The sequence below is a fragment of the Neolamprologus brichardi genome, chromosome 1 (genome assembly GCF_056152115.1).
Source record: "Neolamprologus brichardi isolate AB-2024 chromosome 1, ASM5615211v1, whole genome shotgun sequence".
In the NCBI taxonomy this organism is placed as follows: domain Eukaryota; kingdom Metazoa; phylum Chordata; class Actinopteri; order Cichliformes; family Cichlidae; genus Neolamprologus; species Neolamprologus brichardi.
In genome coordinates, this window is record NC_142104.1 from 44,820,522 (window position 1) to 44,842,986 (window position 22,465).

The 22,465-nt window shown below is 43.9% G+C and overlaps 2 protein-coding genes across 2 annotated transcripts; both read right to left on the reverse strand.

Annotated features, from left to right (window-relative positions):
* Nucleotides 1–312: 312 nt before the first annotated feature.
* fgf4 (fibroblast growth factor 4) lies at nucleotides 313–3,928 on the reverse strand. The gene is made up of 3 exons (XM_006804189.3): nucleotides 3,628–3,928; nucleotides 2,587–2,690; nucleotides 313–623 (listed from the first exon to the last, which is right to left on the reverse strand). Exons 1-3 carry the CDS (start codon nucleotides 3,911–3,913, stop codon nucleotides 432–434), a joined length of 582 nt encoding a protein of 193 aa, XP_006804252.2. The 5' UTR covers nucleotides 3,914–3,928; the 3' UTR covers nucleotides 313–431.
* Nucleotides 3,929–8,409: 4,481 nt separating this feature from the next.
* Nucleotides 8,410–10,564, reverse strand: fgf3 (fibroblast growth factor 3). The gene is made up of 3 exons (XM_087845259.1): nucleotides 10,321–10,564; nucleotides 9,613–9,716; nucleotides 8,410–9,259 (listed from the first exon to the last, which is right to left on the reverse strand). The coding sequence occupies exons 1-3, from the start codon at nucleotides 10,562–10,564 to the stop codon at nucleotides 8,903–8,905; spliced, it is 705 nt and encodes a 234-aa protein (XP_087701385.1). The 3' UTR covers nucleotides 8,410–8,902.
* Nucleotides 10,565–22,465: the final 11,901 nt, after the last annotated feature.

Genomic DNA, 22,465 nt, shown 5'->3' on the forward strand with positions numbered 1-22,465 from the left:
AATATGATACTGTTTCAATTAGGGTCCAGTGCCTCACACAAAGAGTTGGAGCATGAAGCCATCAGTGCTGTTTCTCACACCAAAGAAACTCATTTGTTGTTTTCAAGCTTAGACAGAAAAGAGAACATATTAAAGCTCTAAATGTTGTATTTTGCTGTTCCCTTTTCCTGCGTCAGAAAAATAAATAAATAAATAAATTCATTAATTAAAAGCAAATCTTCCAATGACAAGAGCAGCATAAACAACACATGTTACATCTCCTACCAACAGTGAAAAAGACTTCCTAAATAGAAAATAGCTTTCAGCCACAGATATATAAAAAATGAATATATACATAGCAGGAAAACAAATATGATACACTTGCATAAAACTTGGAGTGAAAGTGCATCTCATGTTGGAGTTCTTCCCGAATCTCAAAATCGAGGTGAAGTCTATTTATGAGGCCAGTGGATCCTTGGCAAGAAATGTGTCACCGTCATGGCGGGTGACACTCTGTTTCCTCGTTTTGTTCTGCCGTTCTTACTCAGGCCGATGAACATCCTCGGGTAGGCAACTGACTCGTAAGCATTGTAGTTGTTGGCAAGGAGCGTCTCTCTGAACTTACACTCATTGTTGTAATGTGACTGAAAAAGAAGAGAGATGATTGGAAATGCTGATTGTTTGAAGGCAGACACAAAACAAAGATGTGGGGACATTTCTGAGGGTGTTTCAGTTTGCATTGTTCATTCTGATCATTATCAAACAATTGATTTCTTTCTGACTGCAGAGCTGTTATTGTACAGGAGCTATCTCAGGCAGATTTTAGACAAAAAGAAATACATTGTGAAATGATGAATGATGTGAGTGCTACAGGACTCGGGACGCCAGGCTCTGATTGGTTCATTTTTGCTCACTGGATTGGGAATGATAAGGCGCTACATAACCTCAGCAGTGGAGAGTTAGTTTTAATCATGAGTTTTTCAATTGTTATTTACACTTATATGTTAAAAAGTCACTTTGAAACACTTCATCTATTTAACTCAGGTGGAGGACGAGCTTTTATTTCACCATATCTTACATTCACAAACGTTATTGGCTGCTCATTGTACAAACCCATCATTTCACTATCTAAATATTTGACCTGCAACAACAATGATAATAAAAAACAAAATAAGACGTTTTTAACAACAGCTGGCTTGATAAACGAACCATCCTAGTCCGGATGGTTTGTTACCTTTATACTCAAAATTTATGTCTCTTTCAAGTTCCTACAGTATCAGGACAAAACACTGACTTTTTTTTGATGAATTGGTGCATTTAAACATTTAGCGAGTCCCACAGGTAAACACACCATCCAAACACCGTTTATGCTGCCCGTGAATGCACCTTCATCAGCTGCAAAGCAACAACACAATCATCAGAAGTACTATCAGCTGACAGTCTGGTACCTGCTTTTGGAACAATATTGAAAACATTAACTGGAGCTGGTCGTGGCTTTTGTTGAGAAAGCACCATCAGCAACAGAAGCCGGAGCTGTGTGAGCTGTGTGAGCTGTGTGTGTGAGCTGTGTGTGTGAACTGTGTGTGTGAGCTGTGTGTGTGAGCTGTGTGTGTGAGCTGTGTGTTGATAAAAGTCAGAATCAAACAGTTCATCGGACTTTTACACTAATACCATAAATGTGTTCATGAAAAGGTATCTAGAATACAGTTTTTTAATATTTGGCATTAAAATGGCTTTTTAAGAGCAGTTATATGCTGCATGTTGCTAATTATAAATGTTAACAATAAATGATAATTTATTTTTATTTAAGGCTATAAAAAGCATCTCTGCACCCAATGTGTGTTTATTTGGTAACTGTAACCTTGAGCATCTATTCAATTCAATTCAATTCAATTTTATTTATATAGCGCCAAATCACAACAAAAGTCGCCTCAAGGTGCTTCATAGATACAGAGAAAAACCCAACAATCATATGACCCCCTATGAGCAGCACTTTGGCGACAGTGGGAAGGAAAAACTCCCTTTTAACAGGAAGAAACCTCCAGCAGAACCAGGCTCAGGGAGGGGCGGGGCCATCTGCTGTGATTGGTTGGGGTGAGAGAAGGAAGACAGGATGTCATCTCCCCTTTTATACTTATTCCCTGTTTTATGTGAACAGTCAGTAAACAGTGAGCCAGGTTTTAATTTAATCTTTTCTTTATCAACATATTTCATTCTGTCTCACCAAACTAAGCGAGTGATGTTGTAGGATAAATATGACAAATTAAAAGATAAAAAAAACACAGGCGACTTGAAGAAAGGCTGTTAACTGCATGTTTGCCGATTCCAATATTTTAACCAATTATATTGTTATTAATTGATTATTTGATTAAATTATATTTTATTGCTTATCTGACACTGATTTCAATACAATTTTTCAATTAAACAATTATTAGACTTTTTAATCCTGGCCAGAATGAACTGGGTACGTGTACACAGCAGCTTGGATTCATGACTTCAGCATCGCTTCATAAAGCCGGACATCAGAGCTGCATGATACTAAATGTGTGTGTGTGTGTGTGTGTGTGTCTGTGTGTGTCTGTGTGTCTGTGTGCGTCGTGCACTCACAGATCCGTACAGCTTTCCTCGTCGGTTCATGGCCACAAAAAGTCCGCTGCGAATGCCCAGCAAGGTCACCACTCCTCTCTCCACCGGAGAGATCTGCAGGAGACCTGAAGACAGAAAGCAGCGCACTTACTACAACACGCCGGTGTGATGCCCTGCGTGCTACTCCACGCGCGCGCGCGCACACACACACCGACATTACTGCTTGTGTAAGGAAGTGAGCTGGATGGTCAGACTGAGATGTGACATTTCGGTAAACACATATTTGAGTTCCACAGAAAACAGCTGATCTTACTATAAGTTAACACACTCCCTTTAAATATGTGTGATGTCATGTCAGGCTGAATGAATCCAGCTCTGACATTTTTGAACATGACTGAATATTTTCAGCTTGAGAAATGACAGCGAGGCAAGAAGTTTGGAGCTTGGTCGCTACCCTGAAACACGCTACAGCTCGTATCTGAAAAGGTATCAGAAACACGCGAAGGCTGATCGGACGCCAGCTGATGCGTTTCCTCAGCCTTGACAGGCTGCTGACCGACGGCGTCTTTTAGTTCCATGTATCATTTTAAAGAGTGTGTCAGAGGTTTCGAGTCCTCGCTTGGGTTTTCTGTAAATATATGCAATGTATATGTAATGTATATCCCTGAGGTTTTACGCCTCGTCTTAGAATAGTCACACACATAAAAACTTCCACTGTCTTCGTCCCCGCGTGTTGGGTAAACAGAAGTTCGTCATTCTTCGTGTCTGCAAATGATTTGAAGTTGCACTAGCAACGGGCCGCAGGCTGGACCTAACTTTAGTTCCAGCCTTTAGGTCACAGCAGCGCAATCTTACGCTCCAGGTGTTGGTACTGTGGCGTGGGTCAGACTATACACGTGCGCGGGTCTGACGGATCAGGTGTGTGGCCCCGTTTTATTCGCAGTTAGAGAAAATGCGATCAATCATAAGTCAGCTGAGGTGACTGCTTCCTGTCTAAGAACTTCTGTGGAGTTGTCTTTGCGTGTTCAAACACAGAGTGAGCAAATAAAGTATCAAACTTACTGTAACGATGTTCGTTGTGTACTCCCGTTATTCTGCCATCTGGTAACACCTGAATGTGAAAACCGATCCCCACGTTGCAATAGAGCCGCCTCAACCTCTTAATGCCCAGGAGGTAGTCGCTGTCCCGGCCGCTCTCCTCCCGCTTCTCCCCCTGGATTCGCGCGAGGGACCGGGAGTAAAGGGCTTCCCAGCGGTCCGCCGTGCCGTTCAGGCCGGGAGCGCATCCTGCCAGTCTGCCAACCAGGCCCAGGACCAGGACGGTCCGCAGGGCCGTCAGAGAGCCCATCCCGGCTCCGTCTGTGAGAGCAGCTTCCCAGTGTTCGACTCTCCGGTGAAGAGAGAAGAGCGAGAAGCAGAGCGAAGCAGGCAGCAGCGCCCGGGAGCGACATTGATCTGCATGGACTCGGCAAAGCCAGACCTCTATATTTATACCTGCAGACACATTACATCACTGCTCCACACTTGGTAAAAATCCACAAAGTACTTCTTCACAGGCAGCCGCACCGAGAGCTTTATTCACTCCCAATAATGGCCTCGTTATCTCCGCGCACAATCTTCGGAAAATAAAGCAATAAAAGCTCAATAATGACCAAAAAACCTCTTTGTGCGAGAGTTTCATTATCAGCAGCAGAATATCATAATTTATGTATGGGAGGATGTAAAATAGGAAACCGCCAAGTTAACACACAGGAGACAGTTCTATAAATGAACAATAACAGGAAAACAACACCGGTCCAGTTCAACCGAGTGGAAAAAAGCGCGCTAACTTAAGACTGGGGAAACCATGTCCCGGACCCTTATAGAAAACAATGGCACGAATAAATACAGTCTGTAGTGTGATAAGTATGCTGTCATTGTTGACCGAGTCTTTATTTGACTGGAACCGCCTGTGTGGGTCGTTATTAATCCACGCACCACAGCGTCTGTGTTCAGGATTAAATGGAAACGTCAGTGAAGCTGGACTGGATGGACTGTTCACGTGAGCAGCCTTGTGATGGACCGGCCTGTGGGGAGTGTTTTTGGATAAGGAAAGGTCAGAAAATACTTCCAAGAAGTTTGCAGTTTTCCTAAAAAGTCTCGAGGCTGGATTTTATTCAGCTGTTCGCTGAGTTCAACCTTAAAGAGTCGATTTTGTTTCACTTCCTTTTTTAACTCACCAGCTGACATCATGGCACAGTTTCTCTGATCTGACATCCTTGACACTCTTTCAGTCGTTGCTCTTCTTTTGTTTCAGTATTTCACGAGTGTGATGATTCTTGTTACATTGATGCAGAGAGTTAACATTTCCACGCTCTGCTGTGTCCCATTGATCTCACTATGGTTCTCTGTTGGAGTACTTGAAGATCTTCCACATCTTTCAGCCCAGAGCCCTCTGATCTCTGGGCCTTGTTTCTTTGTGTGCAGCAAAATCGCTCCATGACTGCAGATCTCAGGCACTCAGTTGGTATCGATCTCCAACGCAATTTTTCTCTTTTCATTTTTTACTGCTCCCTTCCGGGATCACCACAGTGGATCATCTGCCTCCATCTCACCTCATTCCTGTGGACCCTCCTCTGTCACACCAACCCTCTGCATGTCTTCCTTCACTACATAAACCTTCTGTGTGGTCTTCCCCTTTCCCCCCAACCTGGCAGAAAATTCACTTTCCACTGACCCAAAGTTATGCAAGAATAGCCATAAATAAATAGTCCATAAAACCTTTAGCTTAGTTGAAAAGCATGAAGACCATCATACACAACTGATGGACTGCTGGGATGAATCCTCAAGTATCAGCAGTCATGGGCTTATTTCAGTGCTTCAGGAAAACAGGTCAACTTTTAGACTGCTGGACCACCAAAGCTACCTTCAGAGACACTGGTGGACTTGTCCTAAAGTCCTTCAGCTGATTAGCTGATGCACGAGTAGGCTGCTGACTGATGAGCTGCAGAACTGTAGGAAAGCTTCCTGATCATGTGCCGACCTCCAAAAAACTCATAGTGTCTGTCCTTTAGGACACTGGAGTTCATAGGCTGACAGGCTTATAGGACAACAGGTGGGATTCCATCAGTGTGGATTTTGGACCTTTTTTATTCATTTTTTATTTTTTTGAAAATATGGAAAATATTACAAACCTTCTTTAAAGCTGCGACTGTAGAGAAATGTCTGTAAGGCAATAAGATGAGACGTTTGTCTATCATTATAATTATTCAATAAACAAATCACACCTGAGCCTTGCAGGTAGCTGCTGCACCTGCGTGGCTGAGATGTGATGGACCTCCGGCTTCTGAATGAAGACGTTCATGTGAAGCGTTCACACAGCAGGTCTGTCGCTGTCCATGGTTCTGTAATGTCCTTTTATCAGACTAAATAAAAGCAGGCTGACGTGTTTCTTTCCAGTCATGTTGCAGTTTGTAAGTTATGCTTGACTTTATTTTCTGTTTATGCTGCACTGACATTATTGTGGTTTTTGGTTACATGTGTGCAGTGAATTACACTAAGTGAAACACGTTTTAGATTTCACCGGGTGACAGCTGCAGTTCAGAGCTCAAAATGTCTCAGCATCCAACATGATTCATTTGCTCTCTTGTTTATTTGCCACTTAGCAGCTCGTGCACGGCATCTTTATCATCCAGAAAAGTGTGAAAGTGTGTTTCTCGTGATCCGAGAGCGCCCTCGGTAACTCGGTAACAAATCATTTCTAAAACTGTACAAAGCGAGTTCATCTTCTAAATGTTGTTTTACCCTGAAACCTGAATCCATGTGACCTATCCTGTTTCCTTCATCCTCAGTCCATAGTTATCATCTTGTATCAGCAAGTTTAAAACAGATGTGAAGAATCAAAAATCGAGTGTATGAAAACATCCAGACATCAACCTGGAATCATGTCACAGCATGTGAAAAGGTGAAAAATGAAAAATGGTTGTGTGTCCAGTGTCTTGTTGTGTGTATCCAGACTGGGAAGGAGGTGTTTCTTCTGCTGTTGGAGCAGCAGCTGGATGTTGGCCAGCTGTACTGACCTGGTGCCAGCCTGGATCTATGAAGTGGTGCGTTGTGAACTTTACGTTCCTTTCATGAAGGATAAATGAGGTGAAACACATGAAGGAAAAATATTATTTTGTAAATCTTGTAGTTTTTAACATAATAATCCTTTGACCAGCATGTGCTTTGTAAAAATGCCAAACTGACTGACAGTGAGCTGCCTATAGAGGGCATCCAACTGCCTCTCCAAAGTAAGAGCAGTGGATGCTCACATGTGTCTGAAACTCGGCTTTTAGCAAATGTTCCTTCGATGGGCAGACGGCCCATTAACATGCGTTTATAGCACAGTTTCACCAGTACATGCCTTTCTGGCCACCAGAATACTCTTTAAGACAAGATTCAGTACTTGTGTGAAGCAGCCATGTCTTCTAGTTTTTACTCGACTTCTTTTGCGTCCCTGTTTTAAAATGCTCTGAAATAAACACAAAAATAAACTAAAATGTGTTGTTATTAATAAAAAGGGACTGATTGCTCAAACCCATCATCTGACTTACAGGCAGAATCACATCTCAGTGAGCCGATCATTGTGATGATGGATAACCATTTTCCATCATTCTCATAAAAACTGTGCATTTGCAGTGGGCAGAGAAATCATTTTAAACAGTGTTTATTTTTATTGTTTTCACTGTAATAACTAATCATATATCATTTCTGAAAGAAACACATTATTTACACCTAGAAGGAGGAACTGTTCCCATCATTCCCAGATTTAGTTGTGTGTAAATACGTATCCATCCCCCATCGTGCCAGCAGACGTGCAAATAAACACAACTGTTGCTGTCTGATAAAGTTTAGTAGGAGAACACAGATTTACATGGAAAGGACACATCAGAGGAGAACTTTTGTTAAAAGTATTCAGGGAGGGGCCACAATAGGCCCTGACCTCACTGAAGCCCGACATTCCTGATGAGTAATGTTAGAGTTCATGACAAACCGCAGCAAGGTGTTGCACTTTCTATGACACAGTTTCTGCTCTGAGCAGGGCCAGCCTCGCTTATCAGCTACGCAGCTTTTGGTCTTAAAAAAAGGCCAAATGTCTCAGGCGGCATTGCTTCCTGCCCCCCTGGGAGGAGGTATTGTCCTGGCCAGGAAACCTTCCGTGCCTACAGGTATAGAATGACAAGGCTTTATACGTAGCTACCGACAGATGTGAGTCAAGTGTGATAAAACCTGAAAATCTGTCCTTGAAATAAAAATTTGCAGCGATCACAATCGCTGTTCCTGTTATGGTGGCGTGCAGATGCTGCAGACAGAGGGACGGACAGACTGCCGCGTGTACAGCTAAATATGAAATACAAATCTGAGCTTCTCCAAAACAGCGTTAGCTACTTGGGGCTAATATCCTGCTGTTTTACACCACCTGTGCATGTCAGACATTGCTGCCTTCAAAGATCTGTGGCCAATAAAACCGAACATTTTGCTTTTTAGGTTCTCCACATATAAAAATAGGACATCTTATATAAATACAACTTTTGAAGCAATAAAAAACTAAAATAAATCCCAAAACATCTGCATGGTGTCCACAGCTGCATCAGATTCAGGTACAAACACGTTTCTCGGAGACATTTGTGATGAACACATGAACTGCTCGTGTTTATGTTGGAGTCAGCCTGTGAGTGGACACTAAACAACAGCACAATGGCTATAATGCAGAAACAGTTATATCAATAACTTACAACACAGGAACCAAATAAATATCCATAGATTTAGTAAAATCTTTCACTTTCTAAACAGTACACCATCACATAGTAAGAGCGTCACACAGCCAGCGCAGTTAGTCTGGTTTGATCTTTGCCTCTCTGTGATGTCTGCTCTTCAGTGTCCTGTTTGTTTGTTTGCTTCAGCAACATAAGATATTCTCTTTGTTATCTCAGCTTCTGATAAATGAAAAGCTCTAAAGCTGCTGTACATGCCGATAGTATTTACAAAAACACGTCTCAAAGGTTTTTCTTCTGTGTGAAGCTGATGGTGAAATTACGACACCTTTGCTTACAGGACGGCAGTTTGAAGACGCGTGGAGTCAGAAACAGCTCATTAAGGCTGGGCGAGTGAATGTGTCCTCAAGCTTTAGTCTGAGCCCAGCACTTCAAGTCTTCTGTGAACAAAAACTTCCACTGATCCAGAGGAAGAACCCAAATCATTCATCCACATCCTCCATTGCTGTCAAGCCACAGTGTGTGGCAGGATTAAGGTCCATGTTTGGGCAAATCACAGACTGTCCTCCAGCTGCCGACACGTGTGGCTGTCAGGCGCAGCCTTACCCAGCGCGATGCCGGCGTCTCCGGCGCTCAGCACGGTGGCCGTGGTGATGGGCCTGGTGATGCGGCCCCGGACTCTCCCTCAGCCGCTTCACCATTTCATGGTCTTTGTTACCGAGCACCCTGGGCAGAAAGAGCGAGGCTTTGTCCGTGCTTCGGGTTTTAAAGCCTCGGCGTGGCCGCCCTTTGCCGTTGATGGAAACGTACCACTGTCTCTTGGCGCTGGCCCGGCGCTTGCTGCTGCCGCCGCCTCCCGGTGCAGCAGGGTGCTCCGTGGAGTGGTGGCGGGAGGCGTAGGTGTTGTACCCCAGCTCGTGGATTCGCTCCACAAACTCGCACTCTTTGTTGAACACGTCCTAGAGAGGAGAATGGATGGACGAAGCACGTTAGTCTTTCTGGAAACAGGAGCGGTGGATTCACTCCTCTTTGGTGACGCAGACTAAGTTTACGGTCAGTAGCTAAACGTGACAATGTGACACTAAAGCAGAGCAACGGGCTTGAAACAGGACAGAGGCTGCTCAGGTGTCCCTGTGCGCTCTGCCTGGTTGCTGCAGTGATTTAGTGCCAAAATAAAAATGAATTGAGCTGAATTAAGGCAAGTTGTGTTGTGTGTTCTCCACTCTGACCCATTCCCAACATGTCAGATGCGTGTGTGCGTGTGTGTGTGCGTGTGTGTGTGCTGAAGACAAGATTGTGAGTGTGAACACACCGATGCATACAGCCGTCCTTTATCATTCATGGCCAGATATCTCCCAGAGAAGAGCCCCTTTATGGCCACAACACCAACGTCCACTGCTGTGATTTCCATGATGCCTGTGACACACAACAGGAACATTTCTGTATTTCTGTGCTGGACATGTTTAATAGAACATTTCTCTCTTAAATGTCACTATAAATGTGTGTAAATGTATTAATGTATATTCTCAGTTATTTAGAAAAAAATGAATTAAAATGAAAAAAGTTTTTTCTCAAAATGTCTCGAAAAGAAACTCAAACATATGAACAAACTAGTTTTTTCTTGCTTAACTTGCTCATTCAGTTCACCACTCACACACACACAAACACACACACACATATATATATATATATATGTGTGTGTGTGTGTGTGTGTGTGTGCAGTTTCAGGGTCCGGCTCAGTTTCTTAGCTGTTCCCGGGACTGCGCTCTTCTGAACAGAGATGTCGGACGCTGTTCCTGGAATCACTGCACCGATTGTGTGTGTATATTACACGCACGTATATATATATATATATATATATATATATATATATATATATATATATATATATATATATATATATATATATGCACACACACATGGCTGTCTGTAAGGACATGGGTTCTTTCTTTCTCTCACGCACACAAAGTGTCACAGCTCTCCGCTTACACGTCTCTTCCTTTCAAACTTCAGTACTCACTGAGCGGGTTGTTTTCATCCAGCGAGCCATCGATTTTGCCGTTAGGATGGATCTGCAGATGATATTTGGTAGCGCAGTAAAGTTTCCTGCGTCTCGGCGCTCCTCCGAGGTGTTCATACACTCCTCCGCGCCCCCCGGCGTCTCTCCGATGCCGGGGGTCGCAAGCCTGGCCCGAAGCGCAGCGGGGCCGTGGACTAACCGGGTCCCACAGGCTCAGCAACAGCAGCAGAGCTATCACCAGCATCGTGGCATGGCCGGGAAGCGACAACTGTAGCAAAAAACAGCAGAATCCCTGCCCAGCACTCGGGGTCCCATTAAAGTGATTTAAGGGGCCTTAACACAGCCGAAGAGCTTCAGCCCTGCGCGCATCCGAGCACCACAGGCAGCTCTGACAGCACACCCGCCTCCGAGGTGGAATCCTCGCCTCTGCAGCTGAAAAGCCCTCCCGTGGACCCGACTGAGCGCCTCTGCTCAGAGTGAGCGCAGATATAAAAGAAGCTTGTGGCGACAATAGGCTGAACTCCAACCAATTGATACAAAGGAAAAGGGCAGACAAAAAGGTATCGGCCCTGTGTGAAGTGAGAGACAGCGGCGTGGATAAAATTACACAGTGGCAAGAGCATAAACGTCCTAAAAGAGCAATTAGACATCCCAAATTATATAGATATGCTCGGCCAGCCACCGCAACAGGTGAGGAATAAGACTGCACCCGCTCCTCATCTTAAAACAAAATGCATTCAGCTTTTGATTCTGACTCTGAACAACCGCAGGCTGCGTCTGATTCTCACGCTGTAAGACCAGTCGGGTCGCCCAGAAACGACTTTATCAGCCGCACTCTGAAGCAGAAGAAATGTTCGCCTTTTCAGCTTTTGGGTGGTCCACATCTGCGGGTCCTTCCCGGTTTAACAGGTGCTCGCCAAGCGTGCATCATGACAAGCTGAGGTGAATATCAAGCTTGAACCTTCAGACATCCCACAAAGACGCTCCTGAGCAGGATGACGGGATTAAACATTTCCAGTCGCCTCTGCGCTCAGCATTTATGCGCTCCTCCTGACCTGGAAGCATAGATTAAGAAAGACAAATGGACATTGTGTCACGGGCCTCTCTCCCTTTGCTCTTTACACCACAGAAGCTCTCTGCTGTGCGTTAGTTTTTCATTGTTTACCCAGGCAATGGATTGGCCCAGACTTTTCCCATCCTAATGCCCCAGCCCTGGCTAGGCAGCAGCCGGTGGGCGGAAGAGCAGCAGGCTAAATGACTACTGCCTAAATTGCTTCCATCTTGGTCACATTATGGTTTTCATTCTGGTAATTAGCACCATCATCTACAAATCTCTCTGCCCTTTGGCACTGCTCCACTGCTGCTACGAAGGCCTCTGCTGAGAATCCCCCAGAGAGCAGACGTTAATTTGTCTTCCCCTCCCATACATCACCCAGCTAGCTGCCTGTGTCACTTTATTTACTCTGATGATCAGAAAAGCTAACTCTTTTAATTACAAACGTGTGCAATTTATGCCTCCAAAGACCCCTCAGGAGTCAGACAACACACCAAAACATCAGCCAGGCCGTGTGTATCAGAGGTTGTTCTGGTGGCCGTTTCTAAGTGAGACGCTCTTGATGTGGTTAAATGCTGGAAGAGGGAGGAACCTTAGATGTGGTGTGCTGTTTCTCTCAGAAACTATTTTAATTATGCTCCCCTGCACACCGCCCACAAAGCATCTCAGCAATAAGCAGGGCAAATGCTTGCAATTTGTGAGCCACATACACAATTTCTTCTTCATATTTAAAGAAGTGTGTGTTGTTGTTTTTAGGTTAAAGTGTCAGTTATGATTCAGCTAAATCTGAGCTGTGTTCTTCAGTTCGATTTGTGTACACATGCATTGGAGCAGAGTTAGTAGCTGGGACATCGGTGCTCTCGTTTGAACACCATCATTTTGTCAAACAGCAGGCCAAAGCTCGTCCATCAGCAAGTTGATTCACAAAGTTACTAAAAACCTATTTCAGTAAATCAAATATACATGTGAAGGCCTCATATTGAGCTCAAAGTGAAACACATCAGTGCAAAATAAATAAAAGGAGGTCTTACAAAGACAGGAGTCAGCTGACTGCAGGTCCAAATCTTTTTGCTGTGAGGTGTTGGTGCTGCCTGTCACAGCAAAACCCACACAGAGGTGCTTTACATCCCAAGAGAACTGCAGTAAATCCTCCACAGTGACCGTGGGGACGAGAAACAGAAAGGCCCAGAGCCGTCTGAACAGCTGGGACGACAAGAAAGAAGTGAAAACAGAAGCAAACAATAAAGCAGTAAATGTCTGGCAGGTTGATGGAGCCAGCAGCAGCTGATGAAGCCATACAAACCTGCAGAAAGGAAAATGAGGATGAAGCATAAACTACAGATCCAACTTTAAACTTTAAACTCCCAAACTGGGAGCTGCTTCCACAGGGGAGGAGCTTTGTCTCCCATTCTACCTGTGGAGCCCGAGGAACCACAGGTAAGTCTGCTTGAAACCAACGTGAGATCCAGCAGTTACACAACAGGAGACAAATATAACTGCAGGGCAGACTGTGAGCATGTTCTGCTGAGTGTTAAATGTTTCTTCATGTAAGACTGTGATATGACCTTTACAGGAAAACAAGTGAACTGTTACATTTAAGGATGTTTAGGTGTGAGTGCCTCACCAGCAAACTCGAGGTGGACACCAACTGTTCTTGGTCAGGCAGCTCGCTGTGTGATAGTTTAATTGGAAAATTCAACCAAGAGTAGACGAACAAAGTATTGAATCAAGTAGTTTTATTCACAGTCTTTAATTTTGGACGATATGCTGCTAAAGCCAGCATGGGCAGCAAATATGGTGCCGACTTGTACTTAACCTGCACCGATCTTTCTTCAAACACGGGAAACGGTCAGGCTGGAAAATCACAGCTGCTGGATACATTCCACATATCTGAAAGGATGACGAGTTGCTTCAGAAAATAGTTAACAATGAATGTAAGAGTCAATAAATCAATTAAAATATCGCCATAGTGCATCCTGGCTGTAGCTCAGCAGGTCGAGCAGGTCATCTACTGATCGGACGGTTGGTGGTTCGACCCCTGGTTCCTCCAGTCTGCATGTCAAGTATCCTTGGGCAACAAAACCCCAAGTTGCATCACGTTGGTATGTGAATGTGTATGAATTTGTTAGGAAGCACTGAAAGCTTAGAAGCAAAGTGCTTGTGAATACGGCATGTTGTATAGAGCGGTCTGGGAGAGAAAAGTGCTGTATAAGAATTTAGCATCCACACAAATATAAAACATGTTTTTGGGAGAGCCTTGGGAAACATGTCATGTTATCTGCACAAACAAAGTTAACTAATTGATCAAATAAGTTAACTGCACGCCGTAGCCACGGTGACTGGAGTTCCCGGCACGTCCTTTTTATATCTTGAATGCATTCACGCCTGCTTTCAGAAGAAAGAAGAAAATGAAATGTGCATTTGCCTCGTGAAAAAACTTTGGCCAGTTCCCGAATATTTGCCCAACTGAAATATTTACATTTTCTTTTGCCATCATCCACTTAACAAATGAATCCAAACCCAGTCATGTGAAGTGCTCTCACACAAAAGCCAAAAGCATACATTTTAACTTTCCCCTTTTCTCTCCTTCATTCACGAATCAAAGCGAGGATTTCAGGGCTCCTTTTTAATTGACGTCCCCAAATTCTCCCCTCCAACACTGCCCTCAGAAACCCCTCTTTGCACAAAAGGGTTTCTTTTTTACAATAATACAAAGGTTATTAGCCAGTTCCTTTCGTGCCCCTCTTCCCTCCCAAAATTCCCTTCCCACCTTTTTACGAGGTACCAGTAATCCAGAGCAAATCAAAATGACCTTTGAACCCTTTCTGCTGTACTTTTTCTCATGGGCAGATTTCTTTAGTGAGCCGGTGATCAGAGGGCTGAACCCGACCGCTGGCTCTCGTCTCCTGACAAATCGCTGCTGAGCTGCTTTTGTCCCCGCGACTTTGATCTCACCTGCTTGTCAGGCGCTTCAGAATGAAGTCTAGTACAGTTCCAACACACAGCAAACAAATTGGCAACTATTTTATTCTACCTCCCTCTGTGTCCCTCGCTTTTATTTCAGCCCAATTGAGCCTTTAACACGGGCATGTTGGCTGGTGACTGTTTCCACAGCTTCCAGAGAAACTGAAAATCACACTTTAGAACAAAACACCTTAAAACAGAATATTAAACTTACCAAACAGAGGCACAGTCGCAGGTCATGCAACAACCAATCCACAACATCTGAGTACGTGAAAAACACGTGATTTTCTTTTAAATTTCATAATACACAGATCCAGGCAGATCATGTTGTGACTGACTGTCTAATGTTAGATAGACAGCACCGGGGCAGAAAAACAGATTTTGTGAATGAGGAATTTCTTTTTGTGCTGTGAGTGTTCAAGTAAAGTAGAAAAGCACTATATAACAGCTATTTATGCACCTGATCCTCTAGTTTTAACCTAGTATAAAATGTTTTTTAAAAGTTTTTGGTTTTCAGCATGGTAGCCCTGTCAACAAACTGCTGTTACAGATAATGCAGGAACCACAAATGGGACGCCTTCGATGTGTTGATCGCTAATGATTTATACAATTTAAAAAATACAAAAAACAAACAAACAAACAAGTATATTAAAAGCAAAAACAAACAAATAAATTTAAAAACATATAATTTTAAAAAAGCCTCTTCAAAGTACAACATTTGATTAAGATGTGAGCAACTTGGCCTGGTAATCTCCGATGTTGTTCCCGGGATCTGCTGGAGCCACTCGGCTAGCTTGGGAGTCACTGCACCGATTACCACTGGGACCACCGTCACCTTCACCTCCACATCATCTCTGAGCCCTCGGTACTTCTCCAGCTTGTATGTATACTCTGATACTATGCCGGCCGGCCTCTTGGTTATGGCAGCCTGCTAGCATCTTGCACCCTGCTGTTATGTGCTAGATTGCCTCAGCGGCATCTTTACACAGCCTTTTGCCTGCTGTGTTAGACCCCAGCCCCTATGGATCTATATATATTTTTCACTAGCTGGGCCCACATACTCATTTTAGGTTTGACAGTGTTTTAGTAGATGAAGGTGAACGGCTTGGACAGCCCGTTCTCACTCCCGAGGCGTAACATGCCGATGTTTTGTCACGTCCCGCGGCGTTCCTGAGGAACGCGAAAGGAGACCTTCGGCGTTCTTATGGTACGCGGCGGGTTATGGCCGAAATCCAGTGCAATGACGCTCCCGCGGGAATAGACGTTCCAGCCCTGTATTCCAGTCCTAAACCTAACCTTATCCCTAGCCCTAACCATAACCTTTTTCCTGACCTTAACCAAGACTTTAATGATGTTAAATAGCGTGTTTCTAAGCGATTTGAAGAAAAAAAGCGAACATGTGTAGATTGAGTCCATACGGTTCTCATATTTCCTCATTTTTCCGAGGTCGTCATTTAGGAACGTGGTGGGTAGCCGAAAACGTAATATGTTGACGATTTGTCACCTAGCGTAAAATGTTACGCTGTGGGAGTGAAACGTGTTGGCTTGGATGTGAATTGAGCAGCAGTTTGGGGAAGGCCTCAAAGGGGACTGGCGGTGGCTCCCAGGCCTGGCAGATCCCCATGTACTGAATAGAAGAATTGTAAAGGGGAGGGAGGGGCACATAGACGAGAACGAACAGCTTGTAGAACTGGGGGAACACATATAGATAAGAACCGGAAGGAGCGTGTTTGGTCCTGCTCACGAAGTTCCTAATGAAACATGCTTCAGGCTGGTCTTGCAGACACTTCACAATAAGCAATTACACTGCTCAGTGTCAATTTTATAAATCCTAATTAAACCACTGTTCAACCCTTTGTGTACCAATGCCATTAAAGATGATGAATATTGTAACATTGTATCTTGTGACTTGTCAGTGTGGAAATAGCAGCAGCTAAAAGCAACACTGTGTCTAAGTAGAGCATCCAGGGCTGCTAGCATGACTCTGTCATCTGACCATCGTTCTAATATATGCCAGAAATCAGAGAAAAACACAACCTGACGTTCTGATTTATTTAAACATGATTATGTTTGTTTTCTAATCCAGATGTGACATACAGGAATAACATCTGTTATTTATCCAGAGTTTCTCACGTCTTTCATACTGTTACAGGTTACCTGAACAAAACCTGAACTAGCGTTAGCATTCAGCAAATCTGAACAGGCAGCAGTCGTGGATTTTTCTGTCACATGTGTTTGGCACATCAAAGGAGATCATATGGGAGACTGACACTGTTTGCCTGTATCTCATGTATTCTTTGTGGTTTACACTGGTTCTCCTCCAGAACAGAGAAAAGAAGCCAAACCGATGAAGAAATGCCACAAATATATTTTTCTTCTTCAAAAAGAAACTGTATATTCTATCAGATGACAACCTCTGTAATGTTTTTGTCCCTTGCTCTCTCTTACATGCTTTCTCTTTCTCGCTACTCTCTCGTTCTTGCACTGTCGCTCTTTGTCTCTCATTCACTCGCTCTCTCTGTAACCAGATAGGTCTGTCCTATACTTCTACAGCTCTTTGATTGTTAGCTGCAGGTTTCATATGCCTGCAGAGCGGCTGCACCTTCCAACAGGCAAGTGATTGTTGAAGGATGAAACTCTAGAGGCCATCAATGGCTGTAACAGACACACAGAGAGAGCGAGAGAGAGAGAGAGAGAGGGAGAGAGAGAGAGAGGGAGAGAGAGAGAGAGAGGGAGAGAGAGAGAGAGCACACACCCAAATATCCACACATAAGAAAAACATACAGCAACCCCAGTATAGATGTACATAAACGTGTGAATGATGGGTTTGGACATCAGATGTTCTCCTTGAGCAGTAGATTATCTGGGGACAACTTTCTGATTTCTTTCTTTTCTTTTAAAATTGTTTAATATAAATATAAATCCATCCAATCCAATAAATCCATTTATTTACAAGGCAAAGACGGTTCTGTGAGTTTATAAATTCATTTGAGAAAATAAATACAGATTGGTCACAGTCCCATTGCTTGACTTTAGAAACGTGGATAAGTGTGATTGGGGTTCTGGTGGTTCACGGAGACAGCTCGCTGATAGTTGATACAAGTCTCGATAGTTCTGATTGTTGCGGGTGTGGCTCAGTGTTATGGTTTTTGTCATTTTGGGTTTTCGTTTATACCGTATTGCTTTAGCTTCTGTTTAAGGTTTGTAGTTTTTACAGCATGGCGATGCGGTGATTAGCGCTGTTGCCTCGCAGCAACGAGGTCCTGAGCTCGACTCCACCCTCCGGCTGGGCCCTTTCTGTGTGGATTTGGCATGTTCAGTGTTCGACCCACGTTTGTGTGGGTTTTCTCTGTGTTCATTGGATTCCATCCCACAGCCCAAAGACGTGGGGTGAGGTTAATCCTTCCAATGTTTCTCCACTAACCACTTCTCCGATGGCTCCTCCCAGTCCTACAGTGCTGAGGAACTCCAGCTGATGCTCCGCATTGAGGAAGTGGAGTTGAGAAATCGTGAAGTGGAAGCATCTTGCTGGAGCTGGAACACCAGCCTGGTAGCTCCATGCAATCACCGCTCACGCTGCAAGACCCCAGTCTCCCCACGATGGCTTTGATGTGGGCAAGCACACTAAACTGATACTTTTAGAGAATCTGAGGTGGATTTATACTTTGGTGCGTTTGAGTGTATTACTAAAGCTTTGAACTGCCCAAAGATTTTTTGGGCTTTGCTGCTGCAGTGTAAGCTTTTTGGTAAAGCTCAGGAGGTGTGTGCTACCACTGCTTCCCACTGCTACCCTGTCAGTGAACCAAAGCTTGGATTATGATATGGTTAAGGCTACAGTATGGCATATGTGACATATGTGGAGTTTGCGCATGAGAAAGGGCTGCTTTTTGATAAAGTCAAGGATTTTGCGCAAATGAAAGAACTCGTGCTTTTAGAGGGTTTTAAGAAATGCTTGCGAGAGCGAGTGATAGTCTATTTAAATAAACTAAAAGCTGAGTCCTGGCTGATGATTCATCCCCAATGTGACACTATGGTTATCCTGGTGAGGAGAGGGCACCCGTCACCTCAACCTCATGGCGGCATGTGGTGACCGCAGGTGTTTCTGTTGCATGAACTTGGTCATCTCATTGCTGTTTGTCTAGTGCTAAGAAAGAAAGAAATGTTGAAGAACAAGAACCTCTCTGCTGTAGAGCCAATGCAGTATCAATCTACTGTTGGTCAGCAGAAACCACAGTGCCAGCAGTGCAGTTAGATGAGGTGTTCACGCCTTTTATCTCTGAAGGTTTTCATTCACTTACTAGAAGTGTGAGGGACCATGTTTCTATCACAAGTATAAGGGATACCTATAGTGCCTTTTTGTGACCAGTACTGTGGCTCAGATTTGTTGGTGTGGGGAGTAAGAATGTGTATGTTGCTCATGCTGCTTTATATAGTTCCCCTATTTTGCCCTTTTGTTTCTGGTGCGAGTGGGGATTCAAGATCAGCTGACAGTTGCTGGTTTTGATGTTATTTGTGGAAACGATTTGGCAAAGGAACAATAATAGAGTGTAAAGCTCAGACACTGAGGAGGGGAGACAAGAACACTAACACTGGGAAGAGGACATGTCACTGGGGATTTATTGTTATTTTCCTGCACTGTAAAATAAACGCACTGTTGCATCAAAGAGTCCAGCACTTGGGTCCTCCTTTCCCCACATCCCCATGGTTGGCCAGCGCTAATCGTGACAGAATGATCCAGCCAAACATGGTCCCAGCAGCCTCTGAGGAGAGGCTCAGGAGAGAGTAATGGACAAAGTTTACAAACTATGTGATTTGTGGTGGGAGAAGCCCGGGGAAGCATTGAGCCGTGGAGAGCCAGCTGCAGGAAAAGCTTTTTAAATTTCCCTGGCTGGCGGACTCTCTCAAGCCAGTCGTCATGGACTTCCTGTTCTCCACCTTCCACCTCCACTCTCCAATTCAGGCTGCTCACTGGCCCGGGCAGCCGGTAGATTCACAGCCTGACACGCTGGCCCTGTCATCTACATGGAAACGATGTTCACGCCACCAGCGCTCCTCACCGCAGCCGGATTCCCGGACATCTCAACAGCCGGCTGTGGTGAGTAATAAGGACATTTTTTCATTTCCCACACCATCTGTGTTTTTGTTTAAAGTGGACAGTGACACCTCCAATGCTGCTGTAAGCCAGCCGTTAGCACAGCTAGCATAGCCTCAGTCGGAGGTCTTCACTCCACTCTCTGCTTCACCATCTGCAGCTGCTGTGCCACCATCATCTCCACTGCCTGTGGCCACCTGGGCCTTACACAGAGTTTCTGTCTGATTTCTCAGACTTTTTATCTGATTTAGTTCTGAGCTCAGATAAAATAATTATTGTGGGTGATTTTAACATCCATGTAGATGCTAAAAATGACAGCCTCAACATGGCATTTAATCTGTTGTTAGACTCAATTGGTTTCTCTCAAAATGTAAAAGAACCCACCCACCACTTTAATCACACTCTAGATCTTGTTTTAACATATGGCATAGAAACTGAACATTTAACAGTGTTTCCTGAAAACCCTCTCCTGTCTGATCATTTCTTGATAACATTTACATTTACAATAATTGATTACACAGCAGTGGAGAGTGGACTTTATCAAAGTAGATGTCTTTCTGAAAGTGCTGTAACTAAGTTTAAGAATATAATCCAGCCACTGTTATCATCGTCAATGCCCTGTACCAACACAGAGCAGAGCAGCTATCTGAACGCTACCCCAACAGAGGTTGATTATCTTGTTAATAATTTCACCTCCTCACTACGTACGACTCTGGATACTGTAGCTCCAGTGAAAACTAAGGTCTCTAATCAGAAGTACCTGACGACGTGGTATAATTCTCAAACACGTACCCTAAAGCAGATGACTCGTAATCTGGAGAGGAAATGGCGTGTCACAAATTTAGAGGATCATCATTTAGCCTGGAGAAATAGTTTGCTGCTTTATAAGAAAGCCCTCCGCAAAGCCAGAACAGCTTACTATTCGTCACTGATTGAAGAAAATAAGAACAACCCCAGGTTTCTCTTCAGCACTGTAGCCAGGCTGACAAAAAGTCGGAGCTCTTTTGAGCCAACCATCCCTTTAACGTTAACTAGTGATGACTTCATGAACTTCTTCACAAATAAAATTTTTATCATTAGAGAAAAAATTACCAATAATCATCCCACAGATGTAATATTATCTACAGCTACTCTTAGTACCATTGATGTTAAGTTAGACTCTTTTTCTCCAATCGATCTTTCTGAGTTAACTTCAATAATTACTTCCTCCAAACCATCAACGTGTCTTTTAGACCCCATTCCTACAAAACTGCTCAAAGAAGTCCTGCCATTGATTAATTCTTCGATCTTAAATATGATCAACCTATCTCTAATAATCGGCTATGTACCACAGGCCTTCAAGGTGGCTGCAGTTAAACCTTTACTCAAAAAGCCATCTCTAGACCCAGCAGTCTTAGCTAATTATAGGCCAATCTCCAACCTTCCTTTCATATCAAACATCCTTGAAAGAGTAGTTGTCAAACAGCTAACAGATCATCTGCAGAGGAATGGTTTATTTGAAGAGTTTCAGTCAGGTTTCAGAGCTCATCACAGCACAGAAACAGCTTTAGTGAAGGTTACAAATGATCTTCTTATGGCCTCTGACAGTGGACTCATCTCTGTGCTTGTCCTTCTTGACCTTAGTGCAGCATTCGATACTGTCGACCATAATATCCTATTAGAGCGATTAGAACATGCTGTAGGTATTACAGGTACTGTGCTGCAGTGGTTTGTATCATATCTATCTAATAGACTCCAGTTTGTGCATGTAAATGGAGAGTCCTCTTCACACACTGAGGTTAATTATGGAGTTCCACAGGGTTCAGTGCTAGGACCAATTCTGTTTACATTATACATGCTTCCCCTAGGCAGCATCATTAGAAGACATAGCATACATTTACCCTGCTATGCAGATGACACCCAGCTCTATCTGTCCATGAAGCCAGATAACACACACCAATTAGTTAAACTGCAGGAATGTCTTAAAGACATAAAGACCTGGATGGCCGCTAACTTTCTGCTTCTTAACTCAGATAAAACTGAGGTCATTGTACTCGGCGCTGAAAAGCTTAGAAATATGGTATCTAACCAGATTCTTACTCTGGATGGCATTACCTTGGCCAGACAGACACTATCTCTACTTTTAGGATTAGGCGTCAAACTTTCCTTTTTGCTAAAGCATATAGTTAGGGCTGGACCAGGTGACCCTGAATCCTCCCTTAGTTACGCTGCAATAGACGTAGACTGCCGGGGATTCCCATGATGCATTGAGTTTTTCCTTTCCAGTCACCTTTCTCACTCACTATGTATTAACAGACCTCTCTGTATTGAATCATATCTGTTATTAACCTCTGTCTCTCTTCCACAGCATGTCTTTATCCTGTCTTCCTTCTCTCACCCCAACCAATCACAGCAGATGGCCCCGCCCCTCCCTGAGCCTGGTTCTGCCGGAGGTTCCTTCATGTTAAAAGGGAGTTTTTCCTTCCCACTGTCGCCAAAGTGCTTGCTCATAGGGGGTCATATGATTGTTGGGTTTTTCTCTGTATCTATTACTGTACGATCTACTGTACAATATAAAGCGCCTTGAGGCGACTTTTGTTGTGATTTGGCGCTATATAAATAAAATTGAATTGTTTCCTGCCATGCCCGATGTCACTGAAAATCCTACTGCAGATGTTTTTGCCCCCTGCCTGTCTGCTGCCCAGCAACAAGCACATGTAACCCAATCTGTCTTACCTATTTGACCACGTGGTCTCCAGTGTCTGGAATGAAGTGAGATGAGGTCACTCAAGTTGTGGTGCCAAGAGAGTGCCATCTTGTGATGTTGATTAACTGCACGTATGCAGTGAGGAAACAGACGAGTGGTGGCCTGATGTACCCGAAGGTTTTCTCAGAGGTTTGGGGCATTACTGTAGTGACCTCTCATTTAGAAAACAGATGGTAGAAAACTAAAAAGTGCCGCTTCTTTGAATGAGCCGAGGGTCCACTTTGTTTCAGTTAGTAGCGGATCTCGATACCTTTCCCCCACCCTTCACTCACTCTCTTTGCAAACCACA